General features: G+C 46.6%; 1 protein-coding gene across 2 annotated transcripts; it reads right to left on the bottom strand.

Moving 5' to 3' along the window:
* Nucleotides 1-13810: 13810 nt before the first annotated feature.
* On the bottom strand, nucleotides 13811-19558 carry fgf8a (fibroblast growth factor 8a). 2 transcript variants are annotated; one of them, XM_071380129.1, is made up of 5 exons: nucleotides 18612-19558; nucleotides 18488-18524; nucleotides 17280-17427; nucleotides 15500-15606; nucleotides 13811-14246 (listed from the first exon to the last, which is right to left on the bottom strand). In XM_071380129.1, the coding sequence occupies exons 1-5, from the start codon at nucleotides 18641-18643 to the stop codon at nucleotides 13962-13964; spliced, it is 609 nt and encodes a 202-aa protein (XP_071236230.1). In that variant the 5' UTR covers nucleotides 18644-19558; the 3' UTR covers nucleotides 13811-13961. The 2 variants fall into 2 exon arrangements, with proteins under 2 accessions (XP_071236230.1, XP_071236229.1); XM_071380128.1 differs by having other exon boundaries at nucleotides 17280-17460; nucleotides 18612-19556.
* Between the last annotated feature and the right edge of the window lie 818 nt (nucleotides 19559-20376).

Raw genomic sequence — 20376 nt, 5'->3', positions numbered from 1 at the left:
AGACTCACTGATTGATTGCTGCTTATTGTGGGTTTCCTGATTTGTGTTTTTGTTATATTTTCTATATTGAGAAAAAAAGATGGTAAACATGCCATGGAAATAAATCTATATGAACAACCCCCAAACTGCATCCTAATGTAAGGACACACCTGAGACCCAGGACACCTAAACCCCCCATAGGCCTCACAGTATGTATCTCCAGATCAAGGCAAGATAATGAAGGAAAGCTTATGGTATCTGATCGTTCATTAAAGTCTGTTTAACCAAGGCAGTTTGTGTCAGTTTGCGGCAGTGCTGGTTAAGACAGCAGGGTCGCGCTCCCTGCTCACCCCTGCTAGTCTATGAGGGGGGGGGGGGGGGGGGGGGGGGGTTCAGGACAGGGGCTAAATTGCTCCTGAAGCAAATTAAGAGGGTAGCTCTGTTTGTTTATCTGCTCAATAAAACGGATGAAAGCATTTTTACCCCCTTCTTCTGGAGCAGAATTGCTCTGCATTTGCATGGCATCGCAGGCTACACAGAAGGTGTGACTTTTCCCACAACCTACTCCTTCCCCAGGGTCCATTGGGGCTTTACTGTCATAGAAGGTTTGGGCAGACTAGAGAGTCAGTGGGCAGACAAGAGAGTCACTGCAGAGAGCCCAGGGGTACAGAAACCCTGTTAATCCGTCATGGAATGACTCAATCAGATTACTGTCAAGTATTGTGAATAGACATTTTAACTCAGTCCTCAAGGGTGGAAGAGCATTTCAACACCTAAGCACAGCCTTAAACAGTTAAGATGAGGTTAGATACAGTAATAGATACGGTAATGTGTTTCAATTAATCTACAGGGATCTGTTTTGAATTTGAATCTACAATGAACAGCCTCTTTGAAGTATGAGCTGGGAAGCCTGATTATAGCGCCAACAGATATGGCAGTTCTGCTTCTAGCTCCTAAGTAACTTTGCAGTATTTAGTTTTTTGTGTGTGTTATTTCTTACATTATTAGCCCAGAATGTTTTTTGTGTTATTACATACAGCCGGAAATAACTTTGGGATATCAGAGCGGTGGTAACTCACCAGCATTATGACCAGGAATACGACTTTCCTGAATTGGATCCTTTGTTTGTTATTCCAGAGGCTGCTCCACTGCCGGTGGAGAAGAGGAATTTGGAGTGGACTTCTAGTCTGACTCAGGAGGCGTGCACACCATCCACTGCTTCGAGTATATTACTCACTAATGTTCAGTCTCTGGATAATAAAGTAGACGAGCTCAGGGCGAGGATCTCCTTCCAGAGAGACATCAGGGATGTCTACAGGATTGAGGTCATGGTTTTGTGATGGCCACTCCAATACCTTGACTTTGTTGTCCTTAAGCCATTTTGCCACAACTTTGGAAGTATGCTTGGGGTCATTGTCCATCTGGAAGACCCATTTGCGACCAAGCTTTAACTTCCTGACTGATGTCTTGAGATTTTGCTTCAATATATCCACATCATTTTCCACCCTCATGATGCCATCTATTTTGTGAAGTGCACCAGTCCCTCCTGCAGCAAAGCACCCCCACAACATGATGCTGCCACCCCGTGCTTCACGGTTGGGATGGTGTTCTTCGGCTTGCAAGCCTCCCCCTTTTTCCTCAAACATAACGATGGTCATTATGGCCAAACAGTTCTATTTTTTGTCAGACCAGAGGACATTTCACCAAAAAATACGATCTTGGTCCCCATGTGCAGTTGCAAACCGTAGTCTGGCTTTTTTATGGTGGTTTTGGAGCAGTGGCTTCTTCCTTGCTAAGCGGCCTTTCAGGTGATATGGGACTTGTTTTACTGTGGATATAGATACTTTTGTACCTGTTTCCTCCAGAATCTTCACAAGGTCCTTTGCTGTTGTTCTAGGATTGATTTGCACTTTTCGCACCAAAGTACGTTCATCTCTAGGAGACAGAACGCGTATCCTTCCTGAGCGGTATGACGGCTGCGTGGTCCCATGGTGTTTATATTTGCGTACTATTGTTTGTACAGATGAAAATGGTACCTTCAGGCGTTTGGAAATTGCTCCCAAGGATGAACCAGACTTGTGGAGGTCTACAATTTTTTGGGGGAGGTCTTGGCTGATTTCTTTTGAGTTTCCCATGATGTCAAGCAAAGAGGCGCTGAGTTTGACGGTAGGCCTTTAAATACATCCACAGGTACACCTCCAATTGACTCAAATTATGTCAATTAGCCTACCAGAAGCTTCTAAAGACATAACATAATTTTATGGAATTTTCCAAGCTGTTTAAAGGCACAGTCAACTTTGTGTATGTAAACTTCTGACCCACTGGAATTGTGATACAGTGAATTGTAAGTGAAATAATCTGTCCGTAAACAATTGTTGGAAAAATTACTTGTGTCATTGTCACGACTTCTACCGAAGATAACCCCTCTCCCGATTCGGGCGGCGCTCGGCGCTCGGAGTCGCCGGTTTACTAGCCGCCACCGATCCCTTTTTCCTTTTCTGTTTTTTTTGTCTGTGTTCATTTTCACACCTGGTTTCAATTGCGTTTATTTCTGTGTGTATATAGGGCACTTGTTTCCTGCCTTATTTCGTGCGGGATTAAGCTTGTGGGGGTTTTGCGCTCGTTTATCGTTGATATTTCTTGTTCTCGTATTTACGCACGTGTAGTTTATTTTCGGAACTGAGTTTGTTCCTCCGTGCGTTTGGCACGAGTTTCGGTTTTGTTTTCACTGATCTGCTCTATGAACTGTGAGACCTTATATAGAGGGATCTGTGCCAATTTTGTATTGGTGGACCATATATATATATAATTATTATATTAAACACGCTTCTCAGTATCCCTGCTCTCCTGCGCCTGACTCCTACACCTCTCACCGAGACGCACCTTATCACAGAATCCCGCACCAGAAAATATGGAGTCAGCAGGAGCAGACGCACTCCCAGGGTCCGTGGAGGAGCGAGTTCAACACCACACGGCAGTGTTACACCAGCTGGGGACCGCCATGGATCAGGTGATGGCGACGATGGAGAGATGGGAGAGAGGTGGCCTTCCCACACCTGTATCAGCCACACCCCAATCAGTACCACTACCCTCTCCTTCATTGCCTGAGCACAGTGGGATTCGACTCGCCCTCCCGAGGGAGTACGATGGGACGGCGGCAGGGTGCCAGGGGTTCTTACTCCAGATGGACCTATACCTGGCGACCGTTCGTCCGGCTCCTTCGGGAGGTGAGAGCGTGAACGCCCTCGTCTCCTGCCTCTCAGGTAAAGCCCTGGAGTGGGCCAACGCGGTATGGAACGATCCTGACTCGGCGAGGGACCACTACCCAGAGTTCACCCGCCGCTTTCGGGCCGTGTTCGATCACCCACCTGAGGGTCGAGCGGCGGGTGAACGGCTGGTCCATCTGAGGCAGGAGAAGAGGAGTGCTCAGGACTTTGCTCTTGAGTTCCGGACCTTGGCCGCTGGCGCGGGATGGAACGACAGGGCCTTGATCGATCACTATAGGTGTAGTTTGCGTGAGGACGTCCGTAGGGAGCTGGCCTGTAGAGACACCACCCTCTCCTTGGACCAGTTGATCGACATGTCCATTCGGTTGGACAACTTGCTGGCGACCCGCGGACGTCCAGATCGGGCTCTGTCAGTTCCATTCCCCAGCTCCACCACTCCAACACCCATGGAGCTAGGTGGTGCTGCAGCGAGGGCGACCGGAGGAGGGGGCCTTTCCTGTGCCAACTGTGGTCGTAGAGGGCACACTGCTGACCGGTGCTGGGGGGGTCCTCCAGGGAGTCGAGACGCCAGGCCGAGCACTGCTCGGACACCTCAGGTGAGTCGGCACCAGGCTCACCCAGAGCCCCCTGTTGGTCACATGTATGTATGGATTGTTTTTCCTGAATTTTCCCCTCTTTCCCGGCATAAGGCGCTAGTAGATTCAGGCGCGGCGGGGAATTTTATTGACCGCGGTTTAGCGCACAGGTTAGGGATCCCCCTTGTTCAGCTTGACAAACCCTTCCCAGTGCACGCCTTAGATAGCCGACCATTAGGGTCAGGGCTAGTCAGGGAGGCCACGGCTCCACTGGGCATGGTCACGCAGGAGGGTCATGAGGAGAGAATTAGTCTCTTCCTCATTGATTCTCCTGCGTTTCCGGTGGTGCTGGGGATCCCCTGGTTGGCCCGTCACAACCCCAGGATTTCGTGGCAACAGAGGGCTCTACAGGGGTGGTCGGGGGAGTGCTCAGGCAGGTGTGTAGGAGTTTCCATCGGTGCTACAACGGTGGAGAGTCCAGACCAAGTCTCCACCGTGCGCATTCCCTCAGAATATGCCGATTTGGCTAGCGCCTTCTGTAAAAAGAAGGCGACCCAATTACCACCTCATCGACGAGGGGATTGTGCGATAAATCTCCTGGTAGGCGCTGCACTTCCCAGGAGTCACGTGTATCCCCTGTCCCAGGAGGAAACGGTGGCTATGGAGACATACATATCTGAATCTCTGGGGCAGGGGTACATTCGGCCCTCCATCTCACCTGCCTCCTCAAGTTTTTTTTTTGTGAAGAAGAAGGAGGGAGGTCTGCGTCCGTGCATTGACTATAGAGGTCTAAATTCCATCACGGTGGGGTATAGTTACCCGCTACCTCTCATTGCCACGGCGATTGAGTCATTTCACGGAGCACGGTTTTTCACAAAACTGGATCTCAGGAGTGCATATAACTTGGTGCGTATCCGGAAGGGAGATGAGTGGAAGACAGCGTTTAGTACCACATCCGGCCATTATGAGTACCTCGTCATGCCGTACGGGTTGAAGAATGCTCCAGCAGTCTTCCAATCTTTTGTAGACGAGATTCTCAGAGACCTGCACGGTCAGGGTGTGGTGGTTTACATCGATGACATTCTGGTCTATTCCGCTACACGCGCCGCGCATGTGTCCCTGGTGCGCAAGGTACTTGGGCGACTGTTGGAGCATGACCTGTACGTCAAGGCTGAGAAATGCTTGTTCTTCCAACAGGCCGTCTCCTTCCTTGGGTATCGCATTTCCACATCAGGGTTGGTGATGGAGTGTGACCGCATTGCAGCCGTGCGTAATTGGCCGACTCCAACCACGGTAAAGGAGGTGCAGCGGTTCTTAGGGTTTGCCAACTACTACCGGAGGTTTAGCCGGGGTTTTGGGCAGGTGGCTGCTCCCATTACGTCACTGCTGAAGGGGGGGCCGGCGCGTCTGGGGTGGTCGGCTGAGGCGGACAGGGCTTTTGGTCGCCTGAAGGCTCTTTTTACCTCGGCTCCCGTGCTGGCGCATCCGGACCCCTCTTTGGCATTCATAGTGGAGGTGGACGCATCCGAGGCTGGGGTTGGAGCCGTGCTCTCCCAGCGCTCGGGTACGCCACCGAAGCTCCGCCCCTGTGCTTTCTTTTCTCGGAAGCTCAGCCCGGCGGAGCGAAACTATGACGTGGGGGATCGGGAGTTGCTGGCTGTTGTCAGAGCTCTGAAGGTGTGGAGACATTGGCTTGAGGGGGCCCAACACCCTTTTCTCATCTGGACTGACCACCGTAATCTAGAGTACATTCGGGCAGCGAGGAGACTGAACCCTCGTCAGGCAAGGTGGGCCATGTTTTTCACCCGATTTAGGTTTACCATCTCCTATAGACCAGGCTCCCAGAACACTAAGGCAGACGCACTGTCCCGACTATATGATACGGAGGAGTGGGCCATCGATCCTGCGCCCATCCTCCCGGCTTCTTGTCTAGTGGCACCTGTGAGGTGGGAGGTGGACGCAGACATTGAGCGAGCATCGCGTGTTGAGCCTACTCCACCACAGTGTCCAGCGGGACGGGTGTACGTTCCGCTGGAGGTTAGAGACAGGCTAATTTGGTGGGCTCACACGTCCCCCTCCTCTGGTCACCCGGGGATTGGTAGGACGGTGCGATGTCTTAGTGGGAAGTACTGGTGGTCCACTTTAGCCAAGGACGTGAGGGTTTATGTGTCCTCCTGCTCAGTGTGCGCTCAGTGCAAGGCTCCTAGGCACCTGACCAGAGGGAAGTTACAACCCCTTCCCGTTCCACAGCGGCCTTGGTCACACCTGTCGGTTGACTTCTTGACCGATCTGCCACCATCACAGGGCAACACCACGATCCTGGTCGTTGTGGATCGGTTTTCTAAGTCCTGTCGTCTCCTCCCTTTGCCCGGTCTCCCTACAGCCCTACAGACGGCGGAGGCCCTGTTTACTCACGTCTTCCAGCACTACGGGGTGCCTGAGGATATTGTTTCTGATCGGGGTCCCCAGTTCACGTCCAGGGTGTGGAAAGCGTTCATGGAACGTTTGGGGGTCTCGGTCAGCCTTACCTCTGGGTTTCACCCCGAGAGTAATGGGCAGGTGGAAAGAGTGAACCAGGATGTGGGTAGGTTTCTGCGGTCGTATTGCCAGGACCGGCCAGGGGAGTGGGCGAAGTACATCCCGTGGGCAGAGATGGCCCAGAATTCACTCCGCCACTCCTCTACGAACCTGTCGCCCTTCCAATGTGTGTTGGGTTATCAGCCGGTCCTGGTACCATGGCATCAGAGCCAGACCGAGGCTCCTGTGGTGGACGATTGGGTGAGACGCTCAAGGGAAACCTGGGAGGCCGCCCACGGGTACCTTAAACGGGCCGAAGGGCGGCAGAAGGCCAGTGCCGACCGCCACCGCAGCGAGGCCCCCGTGTACACACCGGGGGACCGGGTCTGGCTCTCGACCCGAAACCTGCCCCTCCACCTGCCCTGCCGGAAGCTGGGTCCGCGGTTTGTGGGGCCATTCAAAGTCCTGAGGAGAATAAACGAGGTGTGTTATAGGTTACAGCTCCCCCCTTATTACCGTATTAACCCCTCGTTTCATGTGTCTCTCCTCAGGCCGGTGGTGGCTGGTCCGCTTCAAGAAGATGAGGTGCGGGAGATCCCACCGCCCCCCCCTGGACATCGGGGGGGCGCCGGCGTATGCAGTTCGATCCATACTGGACTCGAGGCGTCGGGTGGGGGGTCTTCAGTACCTCGTGGACTGGGAGGGGTACGGTCCGGAGGAGAGATGCTGGGTCCCGGTGGAGGACATACTGGATCCACCTATGCTAAGGGAGTTTCACCGCCTCCATCCGGATCGCCCTGCGCCTCGTCCTCCGGGTCGTCCTCGAGGCCGGCGTCGTCGCGCTGCGGGAGCCGCGCGTCAGGAGGGGGGTACTGTCACGACTTCTACCGAAGATAACCCCTCTCCCGATTCGGGCGGCGCTCGGCGCTCGGCGTCGCCGGTTTACTAGCCGCCACCGATCCCTTTTTCCTTTTCTGTTTTTTTTTTGTCTGTGTTCATTTTCACACCTGGTTTCAATTGCGTTTATTTCTGTGTGTATATAGGGCACTTGTTTCCTGCCTTATTTCGTGCGGGATTAAGCTTGTGGGGGTTTTGCGCTCGTTTATCGTTGATATTTCTTGTTCTCGTATTTACGCACGTGTAGTTTATTTTCGGAACTGAGTTTGTTCCTCCGTGCGTTTGGCACGAGTTTCGGTTTTGTTTTCACTGATCTGCTCTATGAACTGTGAGACCTTATATAGAGGGATCTGTGCCAATTTTGTATTGGTGGACTATATATATATATAATTATTATATTAAACACGCTTCTCAGTATCCCTGCTCTCCTGCGCCTGACTCCTACACCTCTCACCGAGACGCACCTTATCACAGTCATGCACAATGTAGATGTCCTAACCGACTTGCCAAAACGATAGTTTGTTTACAAGAAATTTGTGGAGTGGTTGAAAAACGAGTTTTAATGACTCCAACCTAAGTGTATGTAAACTTCCGACTTCAACTGTAACTACTCATGGTGTGATTGTGATAACATACAGAAACTCAAGTCCTTTTGTTCATTCGACCTAGAATACCTCACAATCAAATGTCGACCGTATTACCTCCCAAGAGAATTCTCTTTGGTTATAGTCACAGCCGTGTATATTCCCCCTCAAGCCGATACCAGGATGCCTCGAAAAAGATCTACACTGGACTTTATGCAAACTGGAAACTACATATCCTGAAGCCACATTTATTGTAGCTGGGGATTTAAACAAAGCAAATTTGAGGAAAACGCTACCGAAGTTCTACCAACACATTGACTGTAGTACTCGCGTTGGGAAAACATTGGACCACATTGGACCACTCAACTTTTCTAAATGCCTACAAGGCCCTCCCTTTGGCAAATCTGATCACGACTCCATTTTGCTTCTCCCTTCCTATAGGCAGAAACTCAAACAGGAAGTACCCGTGCTAAGGTCTGTTCAACGCTGGTCTGACCAATCGGAATCCATGCTTCAATTGTTTTGATCACGCGGACTGGGATATGTTCCGGGTAGCCTCTGAGAATAACATTGACGAATAAGCTAAACACCTTCTTCACCTGCTTTGAGGATAACACAGTGCCACCGAGTGGCAAGCTACCAAGGGCTGTGTGCTCTCCTTCTCCGTGGCTGAGGTTAGTAAGACATTCAAGCGTGTTAACCCTCGCAAGGCTGCCGGCCCAGACGGCATCCCTAGCCGCGTCCTCAGAGCATGCGCAGACCAGCTGGCTGGAGTGTTTATGGACATATTCAATCGCTCCCTATCCCAGTCTGCTGTCCCCACTTGCTTTAAGATGTCCACCATTGTTCCTGTACCCAAAAAAGCAAACGTAATCTATCCAAATGACCATCGCCCTGTAGCACTCACTTCTGTCATCATGAAGTGCTTTGAGAGGCTAGTTAAGGATCATGTCACCTCTACTTTACCTGACACACTAGACCCACTTCAATTTCCTTACCGCCCCAAAAGATCCACAGATGATACAATCGCCATCTCACTGCACACTTCCCTATCCCATCTGGACAAGAGGAATACCTCATTAAGAATGCTGTTCATTGACTATAGCTCAGCATTCAACACCATAGTACACTCCAAGCTCATCATTAAGCTCAGGGCCCAGGGTCTGAACCCCGCCCTGTGCAACTGGGTTCTGGACTTCCTGACAGGCTGCCCCCAGGTGGTGAAGGTTGGAAACAACACCTCCTCAACACAGGGGCCCCCTCCTGTACTCCCTGTTCACCCATGACTGCGTGGCCACGCACGCCTCCAACTCAATCGTCCAGTAGTAGACCTGATTACCAACAATAACGAGACAGCCTACAGGGAGGAGTTGAGGGCCCTGGGAGAGTGGTGCCAGGAAAATAACCTCTCACTCAACATCAACAAAACAACAGCAGAGGGAGCACACCCCTATCCACATCGACGGGACCGCAGTGGAGAAGGTGGAAAGCTTCAAGTTCCTCGGCATACATCACTGATGATGTGAAATAGTCCACCCACAAAGACAGTGTGGTGAAGAAGGCGCAACAGTGCATCTTCCACCTCAGGAGGCTGAAGAAATTTGGCTTGGCCCCTAAAACCTTCATAAACTTTTACACATGCACAATTCTGATCACCGCATGGTACAGCAACTCCACCACCCGCAAACGCAGGGCTCTCCAGAGGGTGGTGTGGTCTTCCCAACGCATCACCGGGGGCAAACTACCTGCCCCCCAGGACACCTACAGCAACCGATGTCACAGGAAGGCCAAAAAGATCATTAAGGACGTCAACCACTCGAGCCACGGCCTGTTCACCATACTATCATCCAGAATTCGAGGTCAGTACAGGTGCAACAAAGCTGGGACCGAGAGACTGAAAAACAGCTCCTATCTCAAGGCCATCAGACTGTTAAATAGCCATCATGTAACGAACGTCGTCGGGAGAAGGAGAAGAGGACCAAGGTGCAGCGTGGTAAGTGTTCATATACTTTTAATACAATACGAAACACTTGACAAAACAACAAAAACGACAAACGAACAGTTCTGTAAGGTGACGACACACAAAAAAGAAAACAACCACCCACAAACACAGGTGGGAACAGGCTACCTAAGTATGGTTCTCAAACAGAGACAACGATAGACAGCTGCCTCTGATTGGGAACCATACCAGGCCAAACACATAGAAATACAAAACATGGACAACATAGAACACCAGACATAGAATGCCCACCCAAACTCACGCCCTGACCAACCAAAATAGAGACATAAAAGGATCTCTAAGGTCAGGGCGTGACACATCACTAGCCGGCTTTCACCCGGTTACGCAACCCTGCACCTTAGAGGCTGCTACCCTACATACATAGACTTGGAATCACTGGCCAATTTAATAATGGAACAATAGTCACTTTAGTAATGTTTAAATAATGTTTACATACTGCTTTACTCATCTCATATGTATATACTGTATTCTATTCTACTGTATTTTAGTCAATGCTTAATATAATATTTATATATTTCTTAATTACATTCTTTTACTTTTAGATTTGTGTGTATTGTTGTGAATTGTTAGATACTACTGCACTGTTGGAGCTAGGAACACAAGCATTTCGCTACACCCGCAATAACATCTGCTAAATATGTGTATGTGATTTGATTTTGATTTGAAGCCTGCCATGCTAACCTGTGCCTTGCCCTATACAGCGTTCCAACATTAGACCAGGCCTCGCTCTGCCATACAGAGCTCAACAAGAAGGCCTTACTCTGAACATACACCAGAATGATGGGTGGCCAAGTGCAACCGAGTGCCTCTGACCAGAATATCGGACGTCTTCTTGTGTTCATTTCCCTCCGATTCTACACCGCTCGGCAGATGGAACAGCTGCCTACTGCGCTTGGACGTCCCTCGTTCTGTTTGATCTTTTCCAGAGATGCATCACCAGGTCTTGCTCTGCCATGCAGAGCTGCATCAAGAGAGCCTTCTGTAGCAAGAGACTTCAGCTTAGTCTGATAAGCGGAAGCAAGGGCAGTAGAAGAGGTCGGAAGACAACTTGTTGGAAGGAACTGAATCCCTGTGGCGAAGGAGTTGTCAGAACCCAACCTCCCTCACTCAGCACAGATCTCCACCCATGAGGACACTGTCAGCAAACAAACAAACACACACCGGAGCTGTCCAATCAGATTATAAACACACACACACACACACCAGGGCTGTCCAATCAGATTAAGACCTGGGGTGTTAAAGGAGTGAGATGAAAGAAAAACAGCCGTCTGCATACGAGGAGTCACTGAGAGACAGTTACTGAACCTGGAGAAACCAAAAGCCTTAATTAAACAAACACACTGCTATCGTCTCTGGAGGACCAACCAGTAGAAGACCAACACACTGCTATCTGCTAAAGGGCTCCAACATCAATGATCTGCTGTAGTCTCACACTGCTTGCTATAGACTGCTGCTTGGCCTTCTAGGGGGCTAAGAGTTGCATTCCAAACGGCAGAGCAGGAGGAAATCTATACCTAACTCTCTATCAAACTTTACAGATATATATTTTTTGAGTGCAAGGTTAGAGGACAAAAACATTTCCCACTTACATTTACATTACATTTAAGTCATTTAGCAGACGCTCTTATCCAGAGCGACTTACAAATTGGTGCATTCACCTAATGACATCCAGTGGAACAGCCACTTTACACTTTACAGTTCACATTTCTAAGATCAACTCATGGAAACGACATGATGTATGCATAAAGGATTTGAAGGCTGGGATAGGATGACCTTCTGTGTTATATATCATTAGAATGCTGATGTGATCCAAGTGCCCTGTGTGTGTGTGTGTGCCTGTGTGTTTGCGCGCATGCATGCATGAAGCGACTTAAGCCATCTCCAGTGTGTGCCTGAACGATACTCCCACTTCCCAAGCAGAGGCGTGTATTCATGATGCCAAGGGAAACCCCCCAAAAACATATAGCATGATTTATCTTTCGTCTCTCTGTTTCATCATTTTCCTTCAGCTGAATGTATCTGAGTGAGCGAAACAGCGACCCTCTGTCTCTGTATGTGTAGGCCATCTATCTGATGCTGTCTGGTGAAAAAGAGTATGACATTGTTGCCGCCCGTAGCGTTGAATGCAAGGGAAGCCAGCAAGCATTTGGCCTCCCTTGATAAAAAAAGTATAAAATAATAGCCAATCAGCGTTGTGCTAAACTGAGAGCTCATCTGTGAATGGTCCTAAAAGTGTCACGGGAAGCCAGTTTGGATTTGGCTTCACTCCTATCACATCGCATTGACAGAAATACGTAACTGACAGAAACTACTTGAATTGTTGCATCTCAATGTGTTGTTGTCCTCCGGTGGCTAGCTAAGCTAGTTAAAATTGACCCTTTCCTAAATTAGCCATGGATAGAGATAGGGATTTGGACTTAATTCTCTGTACTGGCCAATGATTATAATTACGATTCTGATCCAACCATTAATTCATACCTTGTTGTGCCCCTGGACTGAGAGGATGGAAGTTCAATATGTAGCTAGATGTAGAAGGCTAATGTTAACTAGCTAACGTTGCCCATGAAAGGAGGTAAGCAGTTTAGACAGGTAGCCTAGGACGACAAAAAATAAAAGTGTGCACTGTATGACAGAGTGATAGACCATTTCGTCAACATGAAAGAGAGGAGGATGGCATTGGCGTTGACATGAGTCAACATGTTTTTTCTACTTGCGCGAACGCACACACATACCACAAAAAAATATCTAAATCACAGACAGCCACATCATATTTAGCTTATGTCGATTGGACTAAATTGTTTTTGGTATCTTTTAGTTGTCACTGTAGTAGACTACGCATAGGTGATTAGATGATGTTGAAATGTTGAAGTTGAAATGGTGCTGGAATAGTGGAGGCAGCTCCTGTTTTCTTTGCGACTTGCAGTAACTCTCAGTGGTTCTAAAGCAATAGTTGTTTAGTAGTTCAAAAATGTCGGAAACATTAACTTACTTCACCATGCTGTAGGTCATGTAACTGTTTGCTACATGCAGTATGCTTTGTGGACTTCACCAGACAGAGGTTGCTCTCCAGTTTTGTGATGAATCAAATGTATGGTTGAATTTATTCTGCCACTGTGTCTACTTATTGTCTCGGCCTTAGGTGTACAGTATTTATCACGGTGGCAAGACATATGAACTAACAGGTTATAGAGCGAACAACGCAGTTATCACAACACATAGGTTGCAATATTGCTTTTTACTGGCTTTTCCAGTGATTTTACCCACACACCCCTACTGTTCCGAAGGTGGTTTAAAGTGTGTAAAACAACCACATAACAAACAAGAGTTTAATATCAGTATTCTAATGTACATTTATTACACATTTTAAATAAATAATCCATCATTAAAATTATTTGTACACATCCTTAAAATAAAAATAGATTTATATATGTATAAAAACAGACAGGGTAACAAAAACAAAGGGGGTTTCCGACATATCAATGCATTTTTACACCTCTAATTTACAGTTATAACCATAGCAGGAAACCTGTGATTATCAATATAGCTGCCACATTTTCCATTGTGTGTACTTAAAGCTCTGTTTGCTTTAACTGTGTTTGTCTCTATAGAATTCCCAAAGTAGCAATGGAGTGTTCAACAGAGGTGTTGTGGCTGTGTGTGATACTGAACGCAATGTTAGTCAACATGGCGCTCCTGAATGCAGCATAGATGCTGTGTGTGTGTGTGTGTGTGTGTGTACTGTATGTGTCTCTGAACGCAGCATTTTCTGGCAGTGCGGTCGATCAGGGCCCTTCAAGTCTCTTGGAGCAGCAGGTGTGAGTCCAAACGACTCTGAACAGTCAAACAAAATCAAAAACACAACCCAAAATACAGAGAGACAATACAAAGTCCACGCTTTACTAAAATTTCAGCACCCCAAATGTTCGATGATGAGTTATGTGCATCTAAAAACAACACATCAGTACTAAAAGTATCAGGTACAAAAATATATATGTTAAGGGGTTTTTCCCGTTAAAAAATTTACTTTTTGAAAAAAATAGAAAAACTACATGTTAGGTATAGTAACGCTCAGTACAAAAAGAGGTTTTGGAAAGAGGAGTTAATTCTTGCTTCAGTCAGTGTTTTTTATCCTCTGTCTCACCCTCTCTGCCCCCCTCAGCCCTCAGCCTTCGGCTGAGTAGCGTGTGCGTTTAGTCCTGGGGCTGAAGGGGTAGTGGACGAAGTCAAAGGCCTTGTGCTGAGCCGGATGAGTGGGATTGGATCCCCGAGGCAGTCGTTTCATAAAATGGACCTCGCGTTGATGCTGCCGTGTTTGCGAGCCTTTCCGGGGGCGTCCACGTCTGGTGAAAGCCATGTACCAACCCTCGAAGCGTGCGTTCCTCAGCGCCGTGTAGTTATTCTCCAGGACAATCTCTGAGAAGATGCAGTCGCGGCCTTGCCCATTTTTCTTTGAAAGACAAACACACACACCAGGTCAGTCGGAGCGTCTGTAGGAGCTTTCTATGAAGATTTACAGATAGGAAATATCAGATGTAAGAAGGATACCCCGAACAGTATGTCCCTGCGCACACACACACAAACACGTGTGCTCTCCACACGCATGAAGCATATGCTACAGTCATTACAGGCTCAGATCAGAGAGAGGGGATGACAGTAAGCAATGAGGACCACTCAAGAGTTAGCAGCCTAAGACATGCCATCATGGCAGAAATACCAGAGGAGTTCAAATTCTTTATCAGCTTCATGTGTGGATTTCCTTCTATTTAGCGCTGCACTGTCTCGTTTGTGGCATGGCTGAATCAAACCACAAAGGGCTCATCAACTTGAATATCAATCAATAGATCCTGAAATAAACGACTCTAGTCTCCCTTTGGTACAATCAAATACATGGTTGTCTTGCATTTATTCTATCTCTACATTTTGAGAAATGGTACGACGGGGTAAATGTTATTTCTGTTGATCTAGTATTCTACATTGAGGGTGAAGGGGGGTTTGTCTTCTTGTACTATGAGCAGTAGTACCCTGCGTCCTCCCACAACCCCTCCAGCCCAACCTCCACTGGTCTGTGACACGTCACACACCGGCAACACTAACGTAGCTAAACCTGCTCAACAACCTAGCTGGACAAAATGGGCTGTTAAAAATAAATCTAGCATCCCATGCAGCCAGAAAGCAAGTGCAACATACACAAATATACACAGACAGTCGTTCAAACACACACACAGGCTGTTGCTGGGCCGGTATGGCAGAGAGAGGCAGCTCAGGGCAGATGGTTCACCTGGCAGGGTTCTGTAGGGGGGCGGAGATGGCAGCCCTGTTTATTAGCCAGCACAGCGAGAGAGGAGCAGAGACACCCTCGAACCCACAACACGCTACACAGAGGAGGTGACTTCCAACAACATACAATGACTGTAACCTTCTCCAATGCAGAACATACCAGAGGTGGACAGTCCTGGAGCTATAGCTGTAGGGAACCACCAAACAGAACCACAGCCACACTGAACTATGGTGAGAACTGCTGCCGAGTCGCCATACAAAATCACAAGTCTTAGAAAACCCAAACAGAACTACAATATAATCAAACCTTGGAACCACAGCCTAAGAAGCTTGAAAACAGAGCCAATGGAAAAGGGCAGCACACTGGCATTACCATAGATCATAACCCCCAGTGCAGTGCTCAAAGGATTTTTTTCTCTTTACCTTCCCGATCAGCTTTCCCTTCTTGTTCATGCAGATGTAGAATCCTGTCTCTGCTCCTTTAATCCGCACGCGACTTCCAAACGTGTCTGTCTCTACGACGAGTTTGGCTGAGGAAACAAAGGAGTTTTATTATCAACCAGGGCTTATGTACTGTTAGTAATAGGATGTTGCTTAAAGACATGGTTAAGCTGATTCAGTTTATATTTTTACAAGAGAAAATTCTATATATCACACACACACACACACAAGACCTGTGGGGACCATTCCTGAGGATTTATGCAAGCTTAAAATCTTGCAGAATCATAAAAACATGTGTACCTCAATTCTTTGAAAACTAAAGAGGCCATCCTGGAAGGACTATCAACTTTTTTCTCTAAAGCTGTACTCACGTCACACGTAAGCACCACATTCATCTCTATCATAGATCACGCTTGGAGACAGATGGACATAAATAGAAGCGTGTTAAATGGCTTATCTTAATATGTGTTTACAGATACTGTATGTCTCACAACTGCTTCTATGATTGATAACACCGAAACTAAAATATGTTTATCTATTTTGTTGTTGCCTTCCACGGAGGCACACAATGCCCACCTGGCCATTACTAAGAGTTATGATTTGGTATTTTATTAGGGTCCCCATTAGCTTCTGCCAAGGCAGCCCCTACTCTTCCTGGGTTTCCGATCCCCCTACCTACATGATGATGACACACAGCAAAATTCAACAGATAGGCATAATGTCGTTTCAAAATGTTTGCCACTTGTATGTCCCTTACTAGAGATTCTAACCACTCTCTGATCCATGCACACCCACGTGGTCATTGAGTTACGGTTATGGTTGAGGTTGTGGTTAGATGGTTGGTGTGGGGCTAAACAACAAATGCCTCATGCAAGCCACAGCTTTAGACCCACACATACAACCTGCAACCATGGTACAGGTGGCACTGGCATAGGTGACCAGAGCACCTTCACACCCTCTGGTGCAAACCACAAACACAGACACAAGTGTATTCACACACCACATTAGACAGGACCTACAGCAGCATACACACAGAGAGTCAAAGGTCCAGTTGGCTGCCAAATTATGTTTAAATCTAACACTATTTAATGGCAATGGGAATAGCCCAATGAAAAATCACAAAAAAATTTCATTCATTTAAAAATATAAAATCCAAGTTTGAAAAAAATAGTTAATTTGTGAATATGCAAAGATAATAGATAAGGCTAAATGTTGACTGGCTGGCAAGGGGAAACTGCGTAAAATGCAGGCGGGCTGGTTGAAAATTCGGCGGGCCCTATTTTGGTTCTGAAGCTGGTCAGAAGAAAGAGAGAGCAGGAGAGCTATGCAGGAAATGTTCAGGAGGTTGAAGGATGATTATTTCTAATGGCTCTTCCAGACATGAGTCTCTCTGGAGAATCACCTACAGCACAATCTTCAATCCATTTGACAATTTTGTCGGTCCGCGGCCTCTTCTTAGCAATACCAGCTGATACAGTAGCCGTGTTATTTACTGTCAAAAACGACGAGAGAAAAACAATGTCTGTAGAATTCACAGTAAGCATTTGGCTACTAACCTCTTGCACATGATAGTTTGTTATGCCAAAATGGGCCTTTAGGCACTGTGCCTATATAGGCATAGCCTAAGCCTGTTGTAGACATACGTTTATTTTAGTAGGTTAGTTTAGAGTTTTAGAAATATTAATAATGGATTTCGGCAAGTTAAAACCGACAAAAATGAGGAACTTGAAACAAATCCATAACGTTTGGATATTGGGCTTACCGTGTATGTCTCCATCTTCTGCCATGGCGTTGATCTTCTTGTTGGGCAGAACCTGCACGTGCTTCCCGCTGGTTCGGCTGTAAAGTTGATAGGTCCGAATTAACCTGCGGCTCACACGGTCTGTCACCTTGCTCTGCTCGCTTACATGCTGCGTGAAATTAGGCGGGGACTGATTGGTTACCTGTCAGAAATTAAATGTCATCACAATCAGTATTTGCAAAAATTGCTTCAATGTAATTACAGTAGCGTATGTATTAAGCAATAATAGCATCATTATTTAGCTCTAAACCCAACAGAAGCCAATTTGGAGGGATGTTTCCCATTTTCTTTAGGCCTACTTGCCATTATTGGCAATAATAACACATAACTTTATAACATGCAATAGACCACATGAATATACCGTTATACATGCATAATTAAAAGCATGAAAACTTAGAAATTAAAAAGAGCGCGCAATCTGCAACAGCGTGTGCGTAAAAGTGAGTGGAGGTAGACGCTAAAAAACATATCCAAAATATCAAATAGGCTATAGCCTACATAATAAATGTTTATTATTTCCCTCACATTAAACGGAGCAAATGGACATATTAATGCCTATCTTAAAAGCTTCCCTATTTGACACTTAGCCATACGCCCTCATTCGGTTCCAAGGAGGACAACGAAGGAATGAACTTTGGCCTTTATATTTCAACCCCACAACATTTTTCACAGACTCGCCTTTCCCCACGCGATGCCCATTCTGTGCCCACGCATCCTGCGCGAGGGCAGTATGTTCGCAACATATACCATGCCAAAATGTGACGCGGGCGGCATGCAGCGCGCCCGCTGCCCCTTGCGCGGTGGGACCCATCTGATGTGTCGTTATATCACAAATTATATGATCTCTCGTCTCTCTCTCCCTCACTGCTCGCTATTATCACACAGTGCTTTCACCCCCAGAAATCTAACCATATGTTTTAACAGTGACATTTGATGTAGGTTAGTTATACGAATTTTCAAGATGCGTAAAATAATGACTTGTCATTCAAGGAGATTTATAGTTGTCTCCAATAATCCACTGATAGACTGAACAGTTTGTAAATTATTTGCAAATTATCCGAAAACGCGTGAGATATTTAAAATCATAATTAAGAATGCTATATTATTTTCACAATGCCTGCTGATATACAAAATATTTAGGCTATTTCAAAGCATGCATATGAACATACCTGAGCATAGTAACAGAATGCGAAGAAGTGTAGGAACCTGAAAAAGAGAATAATTAATGAGTTATAATACATTAGGGCACATTAATCAACAGAAGTATAATTGAGACTCGCAGGAAATACTCACAGATAACTCAACCGGGAAGGGAGGCGTCGCATGTTGATTGTGTTGATTGTTCCTTCGATAAATACAGACCACAGGGCTTGCAGTGTTCCAAAATCGAGGTTATTTGGTAAAGGTAAACTGTGTGAAACACTGGTTTCGGTTGCAATTGATTAAGTCGTCGCTCTTCAAAAACTTAATTAAAATCCAAAACGATCAAAGATGGTGGAAGAAGTGGTTTTAAGCCTATTATTTTGTAAAAATGTGGGTACATTTCATGTCAAATAAATGTCCATAGCCTGTTTTGGCAAGGCTGGCGCTTACAACTGATCGACAACCTTGACAGTAAAATGTGAAACTGTGACAATGATAATTGATAATAATGATGAATGATAATTGATTATTGATAATAACTGTCTATCTGTCAGGCGGCCCTCTCGATTAGCAACGTTTAAGTGCCCTTACTTAGAAGAGAGGTGCAATCAAGTTTTGGCAAAGAAAGCGCTGGATGAGTTTCCTAATAATAAGGATACAAATGCAAGGTCATCCGATGCCAATGAAGATGACAGTTAATTTGCTGCAGATAGCTATCTCTTTGTAATTCCTTCAGAGAATCTTCAGTCGCTATCATCCAGTGTATCCTGTTGTAGAGAGTTTATATCTGGCTTCTGCGTGGTGGATAACGTGCGCGTCCCGTGCATTCAGAGCGGGTGATGTTGCTTCAGTGTTCGGTAGTGCAGGACTGGCGACTCCCGTCTCCCCTCCTCTACTCCCATCGCAGGCTCCAATGTCAACCCCTTGTTCGCACTCACACCCCTGGTTAAAATGGAAGGGCGATCTGCGAGGAACAAGCCCCCTTTTTCTGCAGAACAAAAGCGTCCCTCCTCCCCCTGCGTTTAAAACATATTTTCACCTGAGGAAAAGTCAACACTTGCGGAGAAGCAGGAGTCTTGCGTACCCAGCGCGCAATGACGCTTCTACACCGAAACGACCCTCTGAATTAATTAAAACAAAAACGAGTTAAAGGAACGTTCCTAGATTATCCTAAAAAGTATATTCCAAATTGAAAGAAAAAATCAAACATAAAATTGCAGTCCATTTTAGGACAATAGCCCCTTTCCATCAATGCGAATGTTATGCAATAGTCTAGTTTACAGCTACATGATGCCTAGATTTAATATTTTTCGTTTTTTGGATGAAACTGGGATATGTCACTGGGATTAGCTGTGGATACTTTATAGCTGTGTCTCTTGTGTATTGCCGAAGAAAAGTGAGAGACTGGCATATTAACAGGATCACAGGCGATTAACGTTTTTTAAACACCCCCTCCCTTAATTTGATAAAGGGAGACCATTCATCTCCACTTGCCTAAACAGCCGCTTCTCACCCGATGCTCCTCATGGGCTCTTAGACATTGGGGATTTTAACGAAGAAAACGAGGGTAGATTAACAAACATTAGGCTACATGAATATCTTTGCAAAATGTAACCTTACAGTATAACTCCAAACTGAAACAATAGCCTATTGAATAGCCTATCCAATTGATCATTCAGTCACACTGTCCCGAATGCAACAGACTTCTTCAACGAAAACGCACTTAATTATGAGAGAAATCAGACAGAAGAGTTTTTCATCGTTGTGGACATTTTGTGCAAGAGGACGTTCTCACCTACGATGGGTGAATGGGCCATTAGAGGCCAAGTGTTCAAATTAATCACTCAATTCATTTATTTGGGTTAAGTGAAGCGTCGAAGACCCCTTAAAGGGATAGTTCAGGATTTGGCAATGA

This window comes from Salvelinus alpinus, chromosome 32 (assembly GCF_045679555.1).
Source record: "Salvelinus alpinus chromosome 32, SLU_Salpinus.1, whole genome shotgun sequence".
NCBI lineage: Eukaryota > Metazoa > Chordata > Actinopteri > Salmoniformes > Salmonidae > Salvelinus > Salvelinus alpinus.
The sequence above is the reverse complement of the archived record's forward strand: the minus strand, read 5'-3'. Positions and strand labels throughout refer to the sequence as shown.